This window comes from Aplidium turbinatum, chromosome 18, assembly GCF_918807975.1.
Source record: "Aplidium turbinatum chromosome 18, kaAplTurb1.1, whole genome shotgun sequence".
NCBI classification, from domain to species: Eukaryota; Metazoa; Chordata; class Ascidiacea; order Aplousobranchia; family Polyclinidae; genus Aplidium; species Aplidium turbinatum.
The window spans coordinates 10,548,328-10,567,981 of NC_137489.1; the positions used below are offsets into that span (position 1 = coordinate 10,548,328).

The 19,654-nt window shown below is 40.5% G+C and overlaps 1 protein-coding gene across 2 annotated transcripts in view; it reads right to left on the minus strand.

Annotated features, from left to right (window-relative positions):
* Positions 1–2,567: 2,567 nt before the first annotated feature.
* Positions 2,568–19,654, minus strand: part of LOC145787065 (afadin-like) — a 40,945-nt gene continuing 23,858 nt past the window's right edge. Inside the window, exons 23-40 of one of the 2 annotated variants that reach the window (XM_082598775.1) lie at positions 16,502–16,567; positions 15,628–15,701; positions 15,001–15,320; positions 13,194–13,273; positions 12,994–13,092; positions 12,568–12,668; positions 11,844–12,270; positions 11,332–11,525; positions 10,555–10,645; positions 9,889–10,026; positions 9,603–9,658; positions 9,129–9,396; positions 8,931–9,017; positions 8,574–8,645; positions 6,861–7,045; positions 5,883–5,976; positions 5,095–5,240; positions 2,568–4,675 (exon numbers count right to left, since the gene is read on the minus strand). In XM_082598775.1, coding sequence (XP_082454901.1) covers positions 4,519–4,675; positions 5,095–5,240; positions 5,883–5,976; positions 6,861–7,045; positions 8,574–8,645; positions 8,931–9,017; positions 9,129–9,396; positions 9,603–9,658; positions 9,889–10,026; positions 10,555–10,645; positions 11,332–11,525; positions 11,844–12,270; positions 12,568–12,668; positions 12,994–13,092; positions 13,194–13,273; positions 15,001–15,320; positions 15,628–15,701; positions 16,502–16,567 — 2,655 coding nt within the window. In that variant the 3' untranslated portion in view covers positions 2,568–4,518. The remainder of the gene's footprint in view (positions 4,676–5,094; positions 5,241–5,882; positions 5,977–6,860; positions 7,046–8,573; positions 8,646–8,930; positions 9,018–9,128; positions 9,397–9,602; positions 9,659–9,888; positions 10,027–10,554; positions 10,646–11,331; positions 11,526–11,843; positions 12,271–12,567; positions 12,669–12,993; positions 13,093–13,193; positions 13,274–15,000; positions 15,321–15,627; positions 15,702–16,501; positions 16,568–19,654) is intronic. The other variant, XM_082598776.1, reaches the window with a different exon arrangement.

A 19,654-nucleotide genomic window follows, 5' to 3' on the forward strand; every position in this document is an offset into this window, starting at 1 on the left:
ACCAAGTGCCCTTTCTTGATACGCTACTGCAGTGGTTCCCAACCTGGGGGTAAATTACCCTCGGGGGGTAATTTGCCTGTTTTTGAGGGGTAACGAAACCCAATTTAGAAACAGTGAAGGTTGTGAACTTTATAAAACCGAAGGAATTAAACAGCCGTCTTTTCAAGGAACTGTGCAAGGAGATGGGAGATATATACAAAGCATTACTGTACCACACAGAAGTACGATGGCTGTCTCGTGGCAAAGTGATAACCCGCCTGGTCGAAATTCGTGATGCTGTCCATGTTTTTCTGATATAGAAGAAGTCCGACTTGGCTGAATACTTCTCTAACCAACAGTGGATTTCCCAGCTGTGCTATCTGGCTGATATCTTTGGTGAATTGAACAAAGGCAATCTTTTAATTCAAGGCAAGAATGTAATTGTGATCGACACCAAAGTAGCCGTAGCAGCATTTATCGCAAAGGTTAAATTGTGGAACAAGCGAGTTGGAAGAGGCACAGTGGCGCAGTTTTAGACGCTTGACATGTACCTCGAAGGCAATGGACTTGAGTTGACAGCGGCGTTGAAGGAGGGCATAGCTGACCACATAGGCCAGCTAGCCAAGAAGATGGTGGACAACTACTTTCCGAATTTGGACACGGCTAGTCTCCAATGGTGCACTGAGCCCTTCACGTGTGATGACAGCCAGGTGGATGATGACGATTTTCCAACCAAAGAAGAATTTATCACTCTCCGAATGAACAAAGCGTTGAAACTTGATTTCAAGGAGAAAGGCTTGGAACTCTTCTGGTCTAGTGGACTCCAGGACGCACCAACATTAGCGATACGGGTATTAAATATCCTGACATCTCTTCAACACAGTATCGCTGTAAACAAGGATTTTCAACTGTCTTGGGAATGAAGACAAAGAAGCGCAATCGCCTGGATGTCGAAAGCGACGCAAGAATCGCCCTCAGTACCACAAAGCAGGCGGCTGAAGTCCAGGCCCAATCTTCGCATTGAATGTTTACCACGCATTTTTATCTTGTATTCAGTATTGTGTTGCATTTTGATTGTTAGCCCTTTGACATACATAGCAATAAACACCTTTTTTTTGAAAATTGATCGTGGGGGTAATTGGCTCACTTCAGGGTGGAGATTAGGGTAACAGCCAAAAAAAGGTTGGGAACCACTGCGCTACTGTATGAAATAACTCCATGAGAAAGGTGTCACTTCCATTTGCACAAAAGGCAGCATTTTTCTATTCCTGGTGTAGACTATCTCCTGAAAAGTAATGCCATTGCTGAGTTGTGTTGCTACGTAGCCAATATGTACTGCAGCAGTAAAAAACACTGCTTCTCTAAAAGCCAAATGTGGTTGGAATAATTTTTGACCCCGATCACTGAAAAGGTTACTTTGAAATCCCATGAAATTATCAAGGAACATACAATTGTTTGTCCTTCCCCAATAGCTCAGTTGGATCCAGACTTTGTTCATAAAGAAACGGCATGATAAAGTACTGATGGTTCGCTCTCGGGTTATGCGCTTAGTTAACTAATTCCAAGCCTATGCGAAACTGCCAGGATTAAGCTTTTAAAGAAGTTTTCTCAGTCCAAAAATTACCACAAAAACAACAGCCTAAATTTTAGCACAATTTTACAAAGCTTTCCCTAGCAAGCAAAATTGATCGTTTTTACTTGAAAAGTGTACTCAGTTGCGCCTTTACACGGCTGCATTGACACTGCTTTGTAAAGCGCTGAGGAGCAATGCATTCTGAGATGGTTACTTCACTGCTTAGAACCAAAATAGTCTGCCAAGACATAGCCTACTATGGTATTTCAATACATAATACTCTGACCAATGACCATGCAAAGAATTTCCCACACTTCCTTGAACCAATGCCGTTTTTGCGCAAAAGTGTTCTGGTACATAAGCTTTGAGATCACTTCTACCAATCCATAGCCTCTTATTGCCTACAAACAGTTTGGCCGACCTGCAGTATCTTATTAATATTGCAACATTGACATGCGATAATTTATTCATAGACTAGTTTTAAAGTAGCCTACCGTACATTGACTTTCTTGACTGAATAATCTTTTTTTTTTTAATTCTTGTTTCTATCTTCAGCAGTAGCCGCAGTGCCATCGATAGGGGGCACTTTTGAATCCGGGATAATTTTAGGGGCCTGAACTTTTTCCAGGGGGCGTAAGAACGAAGAAAACATCGCGTATTCTTTGGAGTTCTATTGGTTTCTTTGAAGGACCTTTGTTTGGTGGGGGTGGGGGGTTCTAATCTGTATCAGGTCGAAATTGTTCTCTCAACGGCCCAGATCTTCAGTCTCATTTTGTTGCTATCAAGGTTATTTTGATTTGTAGCAATGCACTGTTGCAACCATTTTTTTTGCAATTACATTGTACCGTAGCAGCCTTTGCTATTCATTTGCTATGAAAACAGGTAGCCTGACTGGCATGACCTCCAAACAGGATTTCACAGCCTACTGCTGTGCTGCATGCCAACAGATTCTCAAAGGAAAAAAAAATGTGAACAGAATTGATAAGCACAGCGAAAACGAGACCAATGAATAACTAATAAGCACGAGCGATTTATTGAGAACCGTCTACGAACTTGTTGGCCGTTTACAAAAGCCTACACGAAACAAGCACCATTGAAATGACCAATATCGACCACATATATGTTCAGTGTTCACTACACGGAGGTGGCTTTGTAAAAAACGTAGGAAAATAATTTCAAATATTTCGCTTAAAATAGTTGAAGCAAATTTACAAAATAAGAAGCCGTAGTTCAAAATTAAACAAAGTCATTTTTGCACTGATGAAATCATTTAACAATGTCATGTCAAGGCAAAAAACAAAGTTTACTGCTCGTGAAGGCAGAAACAATTAAGCAGAGAATCATTTATACAGCCACAGTTGCAAGACCAGTTAAATACCCATGATGTTGACTGTTATCTTTCGTACTGTCATATTTTGCGCAATAACAAAGCGAAAATGTGCCAAGTCAAGCATTTTGGTATCAAAAACACCACGCGCAACAATCTGAAGCATTACAGCCGATTCAACATCTGCAGATGTTGAGTTAATGAAAAACAGGTTGATTTGCCGGCTGGGAAACCGGGAGAAAACTTTAGTTGTGACCTCACAATGCTCATAAACTTAATGAGCAAACTTGTAACTTGTCAACAAGTAAATACTGAGTAATTAAAATTTCATACAAAATAGCAAGGTACAAAGCTGACATGACGGCAGCGGTAACTTCATTAGTTAATGTTGAGGATGAACGGTCACCAAGTTAAGTAGGTTATAACGTTAAATAAGAAGGCATGCATGCCACTGGCGTTTTTTGGCTCATGAACAACCCAATCCAACGTTAAATCAACAAAAAAAATACTACATTTCATTTTCTTGCGGGTAAAATACCAAGATATGATATAAACATACACAGAACAAACGGTTACATGGAGCAGTTATTTACTCCTTTGCTGAGTGAGGCCTACAAGACAAAGTTGCTGCAGAAACTGGTTCAATCCAGCTAGAACCGCTTTGTCACGTGGGCTTGAACCAGCAATGCAGGCCACAACCCTCATTACGTCACACCTGTTCTGGTACATTACAGCATTCTAGAACAAAACCATGTTAAAATGCAATTTGGTGCACAATGACGGCGCGTACAAGTAGCCCACAAGCAGAATTGGTGTTTTTTACGTTGATCCAACGTCAGCAGAAGATGAATCCACGTAGAAAGGACCAACTTTGTTAACGGGAAAATATCACAAAGCTTGATATCAGGTGTTGCAAATGTGACGCAAAAATTACAGTTTTTGTGGTCGAACGCAACTATTCTTACAACCGCTCAACATTGAAAAATGCAAAACGAAGGTAAAAATGGCAAAACTTCTTCACTAATGTAGATCATTACAACAAAATGCAGTTTTTGTGAAGTCTGTACCAAAAGAAATACAAAAACGGTGAAAGCACCTAAAGTGCGGGGGTGGTGATATATGAAAGCAAAAAAAAGATCATTTGCACCGCAGCTTTTACAATGAAAAAGAAATTAATTTTAACAAACAGAATCATCATTTAAACTGAACAGTTATACGCTATAATAGTGGGGAAAAGCTTGCCTTGAAAATACAGGCGATACTAGTGAATACTATTATGAGTAAAAAGTAATACAAAAATAACTTTATGGTACAAGAATGGAGATTTGTTCAAGCTATGACGTCATCAATGGTGACGTCAATGGCGGTGATGCAGCACCACACCAAATTCTGTCCATCAATTGACACTTGACAACGTTTTATCAACAAAACATAGTTTTCAAAATTTTGTTTTTGCAAAGACACTTTCTCCGACACGGCCTCTACTCATGTCATACTCATTTAACGTTTTTTCAACGTCAAATTGCAGCTTTTTAGCATAAAACCTCATCATGTAGCAAGTTGAATGAAACATAGCGACGTCCAATGTCGAACAGACGTTATGTCGCAACGTCAGTACCAAGCAACTGCAGTGTAAGTGTTAGTGCTGGCCGCGCAGGTTCTCTTCGATTTCCATCAATCTTCTAGATGACTTCGGCTTGGTGGCTGGGCTGCTGGACTCGCCTTGAAACATGCGCTGTCTGTCTTTGAAAGTAAGACGCGACGGGTCTGGTCCCCTCCGCTTGAACGACTGGTCTCTGCAGGGTTAAACGACGCAATGTTGAAACGACCGATTTTGATGTTTTATTGTTAGAAACCAAAAACAAACTAACGTTACAGAAATTAAAAGTATTTCAATGGTGGAAAGTTAGTTCAACAAATTCAATGCTGAAAACTTTCTGATAGCTCTTTAAATTTAACTATGAGAAGCTATTAAAGCTTTAACTTGTTTACAATAAACGTTAACTCAGCAAGTATATAACGTTATGGTTTGTGCATTTTGGACTTATTCAATTGAATCAGATTACCCGCTTAGTTCCTCAATTTAAATTTACATGCAACATTTTCTATTTACGAGTTTGTATAGAAGTTATCAGATATTTATTTTAAAGAGAACGGAAAACATTTGTCGCCAATAAATTTACTCTTTTTAATATCATCAGGATACACAACATACCGTTTCATGGTTGCCTCTCTTTTGTTTCTCGGGTCATTGTAGATTTCTTGAGAACCAATCACGCCCGGTGTGCTGCTGGAGGCAACGTAGCTGATTGGTCGGCGTCCATAGTTTGCGGTGGGCGTGGTCGGTTCAGGGGGCGGAGGCTGATGAAAAGAGCAACAAAAAATTAGCGTCTTGCTAGTTTAGTCTTGCAAAAACAGAAAACATAGCTGTCACACTAACTGCTTGATATATCTCGCAAAATACATGTAACAGGAATGGAACTCATGATTTTAAATCATCTAGAGATGCAGGCAAACCGCTAAAACAACAGACGGATAGAAGATCATTGCTTTACCACTGTAGCTTAGGTAGTCTACCTCCATAAAACGAATTGTTGAAACTTAAATTTTAGCTTAAGTTTAGTGTGAAAAAGCAAAAATGATGTCGAGGTTCCAGTTTGCGTATTTGTAACCTGCAGGTCGCTGCTGCAGATGAGGTTTATTAACCAATTTAAGCAGACATTTTGCCGTCGGCAGCATAGCCTAGCAGTTTGTAGGTTAGGAAAGTTGTAATTTTGATGACGTGGGTTCGATTCCCAGCATTACCATTAATAGTTTTTCTTTTGTAACTCCCAAACATAGTTGAAAGAAAGTATCAACTGTATAGTTGAGTGCTAGAATGGTCAAATAATGACAGGAATCAGCTGATTTATTGGGAAAGTTGTCCTATGGTAAAGTGTCTACTGGTCAAAACACCCGATCTGCTGCAACTTATACTGCAACAAATACGCTTCCAGTAGTTACCAAGTCATCCATGGACCAGTCGGTCTTTCCAAGCATGTAGCCATCCGACACCGGCCGTACCGATGAAGATTTCGAATTATCTCGCATCACAGGTCTACAAATAAATAGGTTGCAATATATGGCAAAGAAATTGGTCTGTTTTACGTCTATGTGACGTCTTTAGAAGCACAATTTTTTTGTCAATTTTAAGAGGTGCAATATGCAAAGACTACACTGCCACAGCACCAAGGAAGACCCAAAGGACTTGTCGCGGTTGCTACTAAACTATATCGTTCCGGTTTGCCAATCAACGCACGCATGATTTACAACCGGTCACGGTCGGTTCAAAGTAAACAAATTGTTTGCTAAGCTGAATCGTATTCGCTGCCGTAACGATGGCAGAAACCAAACTAAACCAACACGTGCATAAGAAACATGTCATAAGAATCCATGCGCTTGCTTACACCAAGAACGTGCAGCCCGGTTATGCTTCCAATTTCAAACCTAAGCACAAGCACAGAGGTGACACAGTTTACAGCAAGAAAATAGTAAAAATAATACTAGGTTACCGAATCGTTTGCAATTTGTATTACTACTGTATGTACTGTACTACTACTGTATTACAAATGTATTGCAGAAATTTAATTGCCCATGTTGAACACACAACATTGTTGTATTGAAAACATACGGAAATGAGCGAAGTTAAATAAAAAAATTTCAAATAGGTAATTTAAAATTTCAAGTTAACATGTGAAATTTCCATTGAATAAAACCTTCTAGCCTCCTTACTCCTGCAATAGAATTTGTACTTAGACCTTGAATAGGGTTGATCGAAACGAACTTACTTTGGTCGAAATGAAACGGAATTACATTAGAAAATTATTTAAAGACGAATCAAATTAAAATCACGGCAAATGGTATCATTGGTTTACCAAAGTTTTCGCAGGAGCATAGTGTCGGTTACAAAGTTACTAAGTGGCACTATGATGCTCCACATACTTGGTCGTCTCATAGGCAGAAGAGTTTCGGTTGTTCTCGCCCGATGAGAAGGCGGTGAACGACCTGGGGCTGTATGGCGAGTGTTTCTTGAAAGAAGGGGCATTACTGGTAGGCTTTCCCGCCGATAATTTCGCCTCAAGATATTCCCGTTCCGCTTCTTCCCGAGCATCGGCTTCTTTTTGTTTCTGGAATAGTAAAAAATATTGGTCTCAGATTATTGTGGTGGTGGCATGTTCAAAGGAACATGTATAAAACGTATACAAACAAATGCTCTCAACGACTTAGAATAGCGTAATTCTTCTTAGGAAGAACCAAAATCAGTCGGTTTGGAAAATAATCAAAAAAAAACAATTTAACTGATTAAAGTGATTGATACGAATTTTCGAACATTTGAGTATTTATTTACCATAATGAAACAAATTATCAAACATTGCTGGAATAAAATTAGTGTTTTTGACAACGAACATCACGGCACTTCAACGCGGTTCCGGATAGTTTGATTCAATACCATGCCAGAAAACCTCAGCAAACATGACCACGTGTTTGTAGTCTGGTGGGTAGTCGGATTAGAGAGGTTTCATCGCTATGCAGCATTTTTTTAGCTATCGATCAAAAATTAACATTCTATAATCAAGTTTAAAACGAAAAAAGTACAGAATCACTGGGCAAAATTCATAACTAAACATCTCAGAAACGACTGGTGGCGGAGCGATAGGTAGAGCAGCGGGCATACAATCTCCTGGTTGGCGGGTAGGTTGATTCACACGGCAAACATTGCTTACGGTTAGGAGCGGCATGTAGCCTTGCTCTCCTGGTAGTTGCATGATGGATGGATCAATTTAATTACCAATATATGATTGCAATAGAAACAAACACAGTAGTAGATTATTTTGAAACATGGATTAATAAAAATAAGTTAATATCGCTAGCTACAGACTTGAATTGAAAGGAAACATTCCAATATTGTTTTATGATGTGAAATGTCAATACTATACATTGCAGAACTTACTGAAGAAAGCTACAAATTAATCTTCATGCGATGCAAAACAATTCACAATTTTAATTTTTTCAAATTTAAACAAAAAAAGCTGAAAAAGCCAAGTTCCTTCAAAGAGTAATTATCAGTTTGAAGTGATAAAAAATGCAACAACAAAAAAACCCATCAAAACTCCCCGCTCGTTAACACAAGACACTAGCCAGAGTTAAAAGTAGGGCTGGATTTGAGTTAAGTATAGAAACAAGAAAATTCACACTAATTCGTTCAAATTTGTGTCAAAAATCAGTTTCTTTACTGGAATGTGCATTGTGCATGCTCACAATGTGCTACTCTTATTTACAGGGAGCAAAGCGTTACATAGAAACTGATGACGAAAACTTTATTTTGACTTTAAATTATGTTTTGGGACTGGACCTCATTCGAGCTGAAGGATAAGGTCCACTCACAACTTTGACATCAACCAACACCCACCATGCAATAACGCTGCCAACGCGTTCGAGTAGTTGATATTAGAAAGTCTACAGATTAAATTAAAGATATTGATGTCTTCAGAGAAAAAGAGCAATCAGTAATTACGGCAACCATCCACTACCACTACACAGCCGGCAAACCAGTCCACTTTTACATTGATTCGACGTCTGCAGACGTTAAAACAATGTGAAAAAAGAAGCGATTTCCTGGCTGGATATCTACGGCCACGCGCTGCTACTGTATACCATCAGTTTCTCCTTCTCTCGCCTCTGCAACGTGCCGTACCGTAAAGACCGTTCCTCTGCTTCGCGTTTGGCCTGTACCAAGTTTTCATGTAAGAGAGCATCGTTTTTTACGTCGGTTAAACGTACAACAATGTTTGAAATGATAATATTTTGTTGTTTGTTAAGCTTTTTTTGAAGTCAAAAAACGCTGAGTAAGCTTGATAAGGGAAACAAAACCCAAAAGGGTGATTTCATTAGAAAATGAAATCACAAAAATAAAATCAGGTAAATAAACATCCAAAAAAAGATTTAGTCCTTTTTGCATCAGATTATTATTTACGGTTGACAGTAAATTATATGAAAAATCGCATAGGGAACCTGTATTTCACGGAGTTGATTTTCTTCTTCTTCTCGCATCCTGCGCAGCTCCTCCAGTCTCCGCCGCTGCTCTTCTTCTTCACGTTGCTGAAACAAGTAAGGGACGGTAAGTAAAATGAAGTTTGAGTAATTATTTCTGATATTTTTGACCAATCGTGCTACAGCGTTGATCATATGCTGTATTTTCAAGATGCTTACCAAGTCGTTCATCCACTTCTCATCTTCTCTTTCTTTTTCTCTTTGTATTCTTGCTTTCTCTTCGTTTTGTTTTTGGAGCTCGTATCTCCATTTTTCTTCTTCTCTTTGTATTCTTGCTTTCTCTTCGTTTTGCTGTTGGAGCTCGTACCTCCATTTTTCCTCCTCTCTTTCTTTTTCTCTTTGTATTCTTGCCTTCTCTTCGTTTTGCTTTTGGAGCTCACGCTGTTCCGCTTCTTTCCTTCTTTTTTCTTCCTGGCGCTCTCGTTCCCTGGTCAAGGTCAAAAATTACAAGTCAAGAAACACATTTTCTATTTGAATAAGCACTTGCCGATGAAGACCCATGAGTGTTGTAAATCCTCTATACAAATGAAGCCAATATTCTATAAAAAGTTCATATGCAACTTCATGAAAAAGCTTTCATCAAATTATTTACATAGTTTGTATCTGAAGTATTTCACTTTAAACAAAACAAACCTTCGTCTCTCTTCACGGCGCACTGCCTCAAGCTTTGCACGGATCTCAGCCTCTTCCTAAAACAAGAAGACAACAAACTAATCTTTCATCTTCTATGATGCATAAGTCTGGAGGTATATGCAAGCCGTCCTGAGAGTGGTCGTGTGATCTTAGCGTCTTGCCCAATGACAAAGCACAAAAAAGGATAACGTCCCATATGCAAGACAACTTGGTCGTGAGTGAACGTAATGCGACTTAACAATGTCTTCTGCGTTCAGCAAAAACAAAGAAGTGAGTATGTCTTTACCTTTTTTCTTTTCTGTTCCTCTTCCCACCGGACACGATCCTTGTCTTCCTTATCACTTGTGCTGTTGCGTTGGGCGTGAGCTCCTTCCAGACGGATCAGTCTATCACGGTCGGGACGGTCCGGCACACTGTTGTAGTCCTGCGAGAGGTAAACAACGTCACACATCAACGACTATGTAGAAAAATGGAGAAAGATAGTGACGTCATGCAGCAGTGATCTTCAATAATGACCAATGTGATGCAATAGTGATCGTCCACCGCTACAGCTCAGTCGGTTAAGCGTCTAACTTTACCAACAAAGAAACTGCAAAATCAAGCAGTGATGGTATGACCCTCGGGATGTGCGCTTGAGCAACGCACTTCAGGACAGCTCTTCCTTCAGTGGCACCCAATGGATAGAATAATTCACATACAACAATCGGAAACTTCACTCTGTCAAACTTGGTGACAGGGCATGTGTCCGTGCTTCAAAGCCTCTACAAGTATTTTCACAACTGCCAGCTGATTAAGCTTTCAAAGAAGCTTTCTCAGCCCGAGGACAAAGATTCCCGCAATCAGTCAATCGATGATTGCGTCATGAATCATAGTCTTCTCAAAACACGTGTGACGTTGTTTTCAAGCAATAATGTTAAAGACATATATTTCTACGTATACTTCAAAAATTTACTTCTTCAGAAATGTCTTCATCCGAAAACATCCTCATCCTTTCCTCCTGGACACGAGCTTGGAAATCACGCTCTTGGAGTAAACTTTTTAATCTGGAAGAGGAGCGTATATTAACGGTGCATAGAATTGAAAGAGCACCAAAACACTAGTAAATGTGTTGTAAACCTGGTTAAGTAATCGGTGCAACTTTACTTGGTTTTAGGTACATTACTTTGCTGTAGGAAATCTAAACTGAATAATATGTCTCGTATAACTAACTAAGTTTGTATAAGGTGGATTTTTGATTAATAAGCACCATCAACAAGGAGTAAAGTTAAGCAACGGAGCTTCAATGTGGTTCATATCACCATATCAGTTGTTTAGTATATTGATGTTGATGAAAAGGGACAATTTAAAGCTTAGCTTGTCTGTTACAGGATTTTTATATAAGAATGACAATCCCTGTTATTCGTAGTAGCAAAGTAATCGGTTTTACTTCAAGTTAAATTCAATGTCATTAATTTTGACGCTTTATTGAGAAAGAACATGTTTTCCTTTATACAATGTGGTGTTAACTCCGACAATCGTCTCATAATGTCCTTTAAGACGTCTGGCTGTATTCACAGATCAATCTAGTTCAAGCACTATCAGCAAGCTCTTTATCTTGATCACTGAATATTCAACTACAAGATTGCTTGTTCTGACGGGTTTGTGTTGTGGTCATTGTGGACAATTTTGTCAGCAATGAATTAAACACAACTTCACGTTACTTTGGAAAACGGAAATCTTCGACTCTTACCTCTCCTCCTCTAGTGGAGACAGGTCTGTTCGGGCTGTCAGTTCACTAATTTCCTCATCACGAAGAGCATTGAGTTGCTCCTGGATGGATTGCTCCTTCTTATCCCTCTCATCCCGTTCCCACGGAGACGCGGACTTGAAGTGGCGTGGCAGGGTTGAAGACTTGCTGGTGGCTTGGGCGTTTTGCTTTTTCTTCTGTGATGTTTTGTTCAAATTAAACCCGGAGCTTGCACACAAATCAACACAGTTCATGCTTCAAATAAGTTTAAAACAGCAGAAAAAAGCTTTTGTAAAAAGAATAGTCAAGATTTTAGTATAAAATCAAACATTGTTATTTTCAAAGTGTGCAGAGAGCTGTACTTTAGTGTGAAGCTCTTGACCAGAAAATTAATTTAAAAGTGTAAAGTTTTAAAATCATCATTGACTGTCCTTACCCAGTGAAAAGGATTTGTATCCTGGTGATATTGTTGATAAACGTAATAAAATGAGGAAATAAACTTGTAACGCAAATACCTGAGTAGGTGTTACTCTTGCCACTTCCGGTTTCTTGCCGCTGCTAGGCCGGCCTAGAGTTTGGGCGCTGCGTTTATTGACGGGGGACCTGGCGTCCTTTTTAAGGGGAGGAGATGAGGACCTTTGTTTCTCTGCAGGGGACTCGTGGGAGTTTGAAATAGCGTTTTTATTGGGCTCGGCTGGGGGCGGGATGGGGTCAGGTTTGACAGGTTGAAAATGTCTCTTCGCTATTTCTTCGCTGTTGTCATTGGTAAGATCAGGTGGTGGGGGCGGAAAGTGGTCATAGTTTGGGTTATCAAGAGCGTTCTGTGGGTACTTGTCGAAAGACCTCATAGGATCACTTGGTGGAGGTTGACTCAATGGGGGTGAAGGAAGATTCTCGGAAGGTGGATATGGAGGAGAAGAGATCTGTTTTCTTGGATAAGACCTGAAAAAAAGAGATGTTATGTATAAATGCAAAAACGAGCACAGATTGATGATGATGATTATGCGCCTGATCTGACACAGACTTTGGCGACCATCCTCTTCCAAACTTCTCTGTCATTTGCCATTCGTATAAAATCGTTCGTTTTGACTGTTGTGTTTGTGGCCCATTGATTCAAGCTATTTAAATAAGTTAATCTTTGTCGACCTCTGCTTCTTTTCCCCTTTATCCTCCCCAATAGTGCTAATTTTTCCAAATCTCCATGTCTGTGAACAGATTACAGAGCAATAAATAACCCACCTCTTGTCAAAAACGCTGCTTTTTTCTTCTGGTTTCTTATTCGACGCAGCTGAATCACCGAAGGAAGTTGGCAGCGTTGTTTGTGAAGTTGCTTTCCGCCTCTGAAAAACAACCAGTGTTCAAACGTTGATATTTAAGGTAATCAATGATTATGAGTTTGCTACAAGAGCTAAACTAACACAGGAAGAGTTCCACGAGGCTACATATTTAACGCTGACCAATCGTTAACAATTAACACGTTGTAGCTCCATACATTTTAAATCATACAACCTGGATCGGCAAACCAGTGTAAAAGAAAAATTAGCGGTACAAAGCTGTTTCAGCTTTCGTCAGTTGAATTGTTTCAACAGAACTTTCTATCTAATACGCAAGAGAACACTAAAAAGGAAAAAAAAAATGGTAACCCTGTTAGAGTGGTGACAATACCATGTTGGAGATGGTTGAAGATTCTGCAGGTTTGTTGGAAACCTCCTTGTTTCTCCTCCAGCCTCTGGGTGAGCTCGGATTCGCTTCCTGGTTGGTTTGCTGCAAACGTAACGTAATCAATCATACCATGAATCAACGCTTTGCTTGCCCAGCCCAGTATCGGGTTGTGGTGATAAGGTTTTTCTTTTGTGTCTATTCACCTGCAAGTTCCCCATTGACATGGCTGGTCTCGGAGCGTTCGTCGGTTTCTGCCTTGGAGTTTCGTAATCGTGGCCTTTGTCTAGTTACAAGAATGTTGTAAAAACGTTTGAAATACATTGAAAGAACGTTCGGTTTTGTGATTACAAAACGAAGAAAACCAAATTTTATCAAAATATAAGACTGTGTAGAAAAATATTAATTATTACGCGCAGTAGGTTTGAGAGTATTGATATTATTACCCGACGTTCGGTTGTATCTCCTGCTATATTTACTATCGCTCATCTCTGGGTCGGTGCTCAGAGGTGGACGCTTTGAGTGGCGAATCTCGCTGCCGTTCCAAGTTGAGCTACGCGCGCTGTGTGCTCGGTACAATGAGCTTCGGTAGCTTTCGCGCCTATTGTCATCGGGGTAATGCCGTGCGATGCTGTGGTGGCCGCCGCCAGACCGCGACAGCCTGCTGCTAGTGAGAAAAGAGGAAAATTTCCGATGGTGGGGGCCGGTGATTGGTTTTGGGTCGGCAGTTCGTCTGCTGTCGGTTGTCGTGTGGCTGGGCGGAATTTCGTACGATTCGCATGTTCTCAAGCGGCCTCTTAAAGCAGGCGAGTCGGTCTCAACTTTCTTTTCAAAATCTTGAATGATGAGAGATGCTGGGCGACGAGACCTCGTCGTCACAGAGTCTTTTCGGCCAAGATAGCGACGCGGGGGGATCAGGCCTTCTATCCTGGCCTGCTCGACTCTTGCGTGCCGGTCACGTTTTTCTGCCTTGTTGATTATGTCTTTAATATCAACGTTAGAAGTTGATCTTCGAAGACCGCTTGCTATGGGGGGTCTGGAAGAAGCACTGGTTGAGTTTGATCGTGTTAGACTTGTCGATCGCGTCGTCATAGTGGGACGAGCAGTGTAGGAAGCGCTCGATGCTCGGTTTAAAGATGCACTTCTTGTTCTGCTTTCGCAGAAGTTGGACATAGCTTCCTGTTCAATACGCGCTTTTCTGTCTCTTTCTTCCGCTTGGGCAAGGAAATTGCCAAACAAAGCTCTTCTGTCGGCGCTGCGCCGCAACTCAGTTCTAGTCATGAAGCGACTTCCAGGCGACTTCGGTTGTTCGCTTTTCGCATCGTCACTGTCGGTGTTTGATTCAATCGCGTTGCCGCGAGTCAGTTCTTGCCGATATCTTTGTCGGCCGCGTCTTGGAACGTAAGAATCTGCGTCCGAATCGAACGTCTTTGCACTTGATTTTTCCTCAAGCGTTGGATGGCTGACGGGATCATCAATGTGACGCGGTGTCATGTCATAGTCGAACGAACTTGTCCGCTCGAAACACGATTCCGCGTCTCCGAGCTCCGTGCTCGCCAGATCCGATGACACGGATCTTGTACTGGACTGCGCTACTACATCTGTGCCAGGGGAGGACGGTGGGGCATCATTGTGGGATAACAAGGAGTTGGGAGCAGCAAAGCGGATGCTGAACGCAGAGTTTGGAGAAGGGAGCAAAGGCTGTGGAGCAGCGACCGAGTTAAAACCGCTGTCTGAGGTTGAGCTCGATTCTCCCAAGGAAGCGACTGAATGTGCAGACGACTGGCGCTGGCTATACAAAGGCACGGAACCGTTTGGTTCAACGGTGACAAAAGTGGAATCGGTCGATCTTGAATACTTGTTTTTCCGTGGACTGTAGATCGGTTGCGGCGAAAGAATCGGGTGATCGGTCGAGTCTTTCATTATATGAAAACTACACAATTGCCTACAAGACACACGCTGGGAAATAGAAAACAAACGAAAAACGTTAGATAATTATAGATTATTCCATACTTAAGTGAGGTGTTGAACTATTTAGTGCCGATGGTTGTTTGTTTTGAGAAGTAAACGGCCTGCCCTGCATGGCATACGATGGGTTGTGAGGGGCATAGCTAGCGGGCTTCTGGCGGGAAGGCTCGCTGGGGTTGGTGTTTAGAGAATATCCTTCACTTTTGGGGCGAGGCTGGGTGTTCATACGGCGCTGGGCAAAGGTGGGATGCTGCATTTGAGGCGATGGTTGACTGAGCAGAGTGGCAAGACCGTGGTAGACGGCTCCTTGTTTGGCGATTTCCAACGTTACGGTCTGCCCGGTTCTGGTCATCAGTGCGGCGGCTCTGCATGCAACAAGAGACAGTTTTAAACAAGAAAAGGTCAGCAAACTGCTCGAACGAGAATAATGATGAATAAAATGAATGGCCCGATTGCATTACATAATGAAACGTTCCACAAACGAATGGGGCGTTTTTGATAAAGAACTTTACAATACACGAAGATAGTTACAAAGATAACATTTACAATTGTATACCGACAAATGGCAGTCGTAAGTTAGTGAGATAAAACCTGTGCGTTGTAACAAATGACAATTTTACTCAACACAAGACAAGTTGAATCAGAACTATTAGCAAAACATTGTTGACAAACCTGGCCTGGTCCACGCCAACCAGTGTCTGGCCGTCCACACTCAACAGCTGGTCGCCTGCCTGCAGTCTCCCATCCTAAGAATTAAACGTAACGTGAACAAATTGAAAGCATGGTGAAACGTAACTTTAAGCATGAAACATACAGCTGTGGTTAAATGGTGACAGTTATAATGCAACCACATACGGGACTTTCAAATGAGGGTCTGCTACTATTCGGCGAGTCCGATTCGGCGAGTGCTCTATTCGGCGAGAGCCCTTTTCGGCGAGTTTCCTATTCGGCAATTTTTTGATTTTTTTTTTTAAATTATTGGGTACCGTAGCCTTATTATTATTGCCGCTTTTACATCGTTTTAACGTCGAAATAAGACCCTAACCCATAACTCTTAACCCTAACCCCAACCCCTAACCATAAAACGGCAGTGATAATTAGGCTACGGCACTCAATAATTAAAAAAAAAAATTAAAAAAATCGCCGAATAGGGAACTCGCCGAAAAGGGCTCTCGCCGAATAGGGCACTCGCCAAATCGGACTAGCCGAATGGACTCGCCAAATCGGACTCGCCGAAACGGGCCATTCCGTTCAAATGATGACATGTTTATTTAAAGCTAATGAATTCTATTGCAAACAATAGATTTTTGCTTGTGGGAGTAAATTGCCAAAATCTGGTTAATACTGAATCAAAAATGGCTAGGTTTCGTATGGGCGACAACCGTATCAAAATGTCCCCATCAAGTTTGCAAAAAAAAAAACTGTGGTGTTAGAGAAACTGGGCAATTGGGTATCCTACTACAATGGAAAATATGTGATTGTTACAACCTAACTGGTCAAAGTAAAGGAGTCAAGATACAACTTAAAAAACATATCTACTACTCACCAAATCAGAAGCGCCGCCCTGTACCACCGACCTGATGTAGATGCCCAACTTATCTTGTCCTGCCCCCTGCAACAGATACAACTTTATGGCCGCGATCTAGTGACATGAGCATTTTTAACACATAAGTGAGTGCCATAAGGGACTGTGTGATAGGTTTTTGTGTTAAAAAACACAGCTCAAAAATCACAGCTATTATAAACCAGCACAACTGATTTTCAACAGAAACTTGTTCTAGAGATTGGTAGTTACTTACTTGAGAAAATCATTCTCGAGTTTTTTCTCCGCAACCCAGTATCAATGCATATAGGCCATTTACTTCTCCGTTTGCAATTAGTCATTATATTTGGTCATTTTTTTGCGATATAAAATACATGGTGATACCCATTCTAACATCTTTGTTGGTAAACTAGCTCCTGACATCTTTTTGAACTACTTCACTGCTCTCTGCGACTGCTTATTTGGCCATACACAGCTAGCAAAATCCGTTTTGTTTTTATATTGAATCAATATAAAAATTTTAACTAATTTTGTTAGCTACACCAGTGATCTTTAAGCTTCAAATCTAAAGGATAAAACTAACACATGGCACTTTTCAGTCAAGCAATTCGTCAACACAGACTTTCTGCAATTCAGACTCACACACAAACAATTTCTTAAGAGAAGTGTGAGTACCAGCGCCAGCATTGTAGCTGATGATTAACTAACATGCAAAAAGTTGTCTGCATATTTTTGGCATGTTCAAGGACGTGTATAGATTTAAGAAAATATCTCACACACAGGAGTTCACTTCATGTTCTGCTACGCAGTGCTACGTTGGTACAACGTTACTTTGTGAAAACTTGACATCAAACTTTACTTGTAACGCTAAAACAGAAAACTGTTGATCAGTTTACCAATGTCTAACCTTAGCGAATGCTAGCTAAACCGTTCAAAGCCTGGACTAGCGAGTTATAAAGCCAGAACGAAACTACAAATGAATTGAAGCTCTTTTTAGAGTTTTTCTTCAATTAGTTTCAACTTATTGTCAAACATAGCAGACCTATTGTGTCTTTTATATACGACTTATTTAAGTCAACATTGCTCTAGTCTAATTCAACGCATTTCTGTGTCAATAATGGCTGCCAGGTTTCCAAATATGATCATAACACTGTGATTTTCGATTAAACTGTTTGCTGCCTGCGCGAAATGACGTCAAAGGAGCAAGCGCACTCAGAAGGACAACTTTTCTTACACAACTTTGTCCGCAGCCTACCTCGATTAAACTTATCGTCATAGCGAAAAAATCCTTCTCGGTACACAAAAGCTGTGTTGTCCACATTAAAACTTACACGAGAACATACATTTGGCAACGTCATAGCTTGCTCAAACAGTAGATGGCTACTACAAATACCTTAACCGTGTTAAAAAGCGTTTGCGACAAGTAAGCTAACTAAGAACTGGCCCTATTTAAGATGTAATGTTACCACTAGATGCTTTCAGTGTTGCAGCAAACATGACTTTCGAGCCAATTAGAAACAACTTGAACGCAATTTCGGTTTCGAGCGGAGCATCAAGTGGCGATTAAGAACATGGACCTGGCACTCACGTAATAGACAATTCTTCTAATTCTATTGTGTCGAACAAGAATTCTTGTTTCTTTGTTCTATTTAATTCTTTAAAAAGAGAAAAGGCGGCGGAAACTGGTGAAAAGGAGCCTTATCAAGCATCAAAGGGCAATACACTGACGGGGCTTTAATTACATCGACTCAGCGTTAACTATTAACACAATAGTAATAGGACACATGCGCTACGCGGGTCTCCACTCACTACCACTCATAACCACCTTTTCAAAGCCTCAACAAAAGCCACGATCATCAGAAGATATCGGTGAATCAAAACCTAGTGTGAAAGCAAAGCCTGTTTATATGTTTTGTCACTAAAAAAAATTGCTTTTATTCTATCCGTTTTGTACAAATCGACATTCTTGTACGGTACTACGAATGTGGTATGAAATATATGATCGGCGTTACAATCTAGAAAATATGAATAAATTTTGAAGTGGGTAAGGGTTTTGTTATAAGTGCGTACTCGAGATTGTCAGAGCAACTCTCTGAACACAACTTTGACAAATAGTTACCTTGACTTCTAAAAAAAGTACTTCCAGACCAGAGTAAAGACTTGTTCATATTCTCCTTTCAGCACATAGTCTATCTTCAGATCAAATTCGACATATGTCACCACGAATTATGCCTGTTTAACAAAACTGACTGGCGACTGCGCATAGTTTCAAATCACTAATATCTACTTTAGCTAATAGTTTCTAACTTTAAATGCGGCAACATTATTCGTAATTATTTCTTTACCTTTGCTGGACAGCTTGCAAGCTATCATGCTGAATAAACTTTCTGCTTCATACGATCTAAGCTAAGCAGCGAAGACAAATCAGGCTGAATGCAGCAGTCGCTGTGCGATTCCTCTACTACTATCCACAACACCAACTAACCAACTGATTGCTAAAACTTTTATGGGCTCGTAAATGCTTGTCGGGCACAGTTGGGCTAGATGGCAGAAGTTCACGTGCTTATATCAATTCAATGTCGTCAGACGTTGTGAAAGCGTGAATTTTTCCAACAGGGAGTTATTTACCAGCGAGAAAAGTCTAAACACGCTGTTGTAACAGGCTAAACCACTCCAGCATATTTCAGCACAATAGACAATGCTTTATGCTCTACAGCTACACAATGAGTAACAAAAAAGGAACTTTTTACAAAGAGAACAATATGAGAATACTGAATTGAATATTTTGACATCAATTCTTTACTAAATGTAACATTAGGCTACAGCTACAACAACAAACAAACCCGAGTAATACCAATATCTCCTTTTTATTGAAAGATTTGAAAATTATGGTATTAATATCACTTTATACTTGAAACACGCCATTCAGTTTCAAGTATTAGGCTTTGAATAGACTCAGGATTTAACTATGCGCTTGTGACAGTGATGGAATAATAGTTGTTGAGGAATGTAAGTGTTCGTTATTCTGACTTTAAAAAAAAAGTTTTGTCGTAAATACCCTGATTACCGAGTCAACTCGACGCTGTGTGGAACGCTGTGGCTTGCGCGGACTAAGCTAAGAAGTTAGACCAAAATTACGCTTTTGTGTTCTGTTAG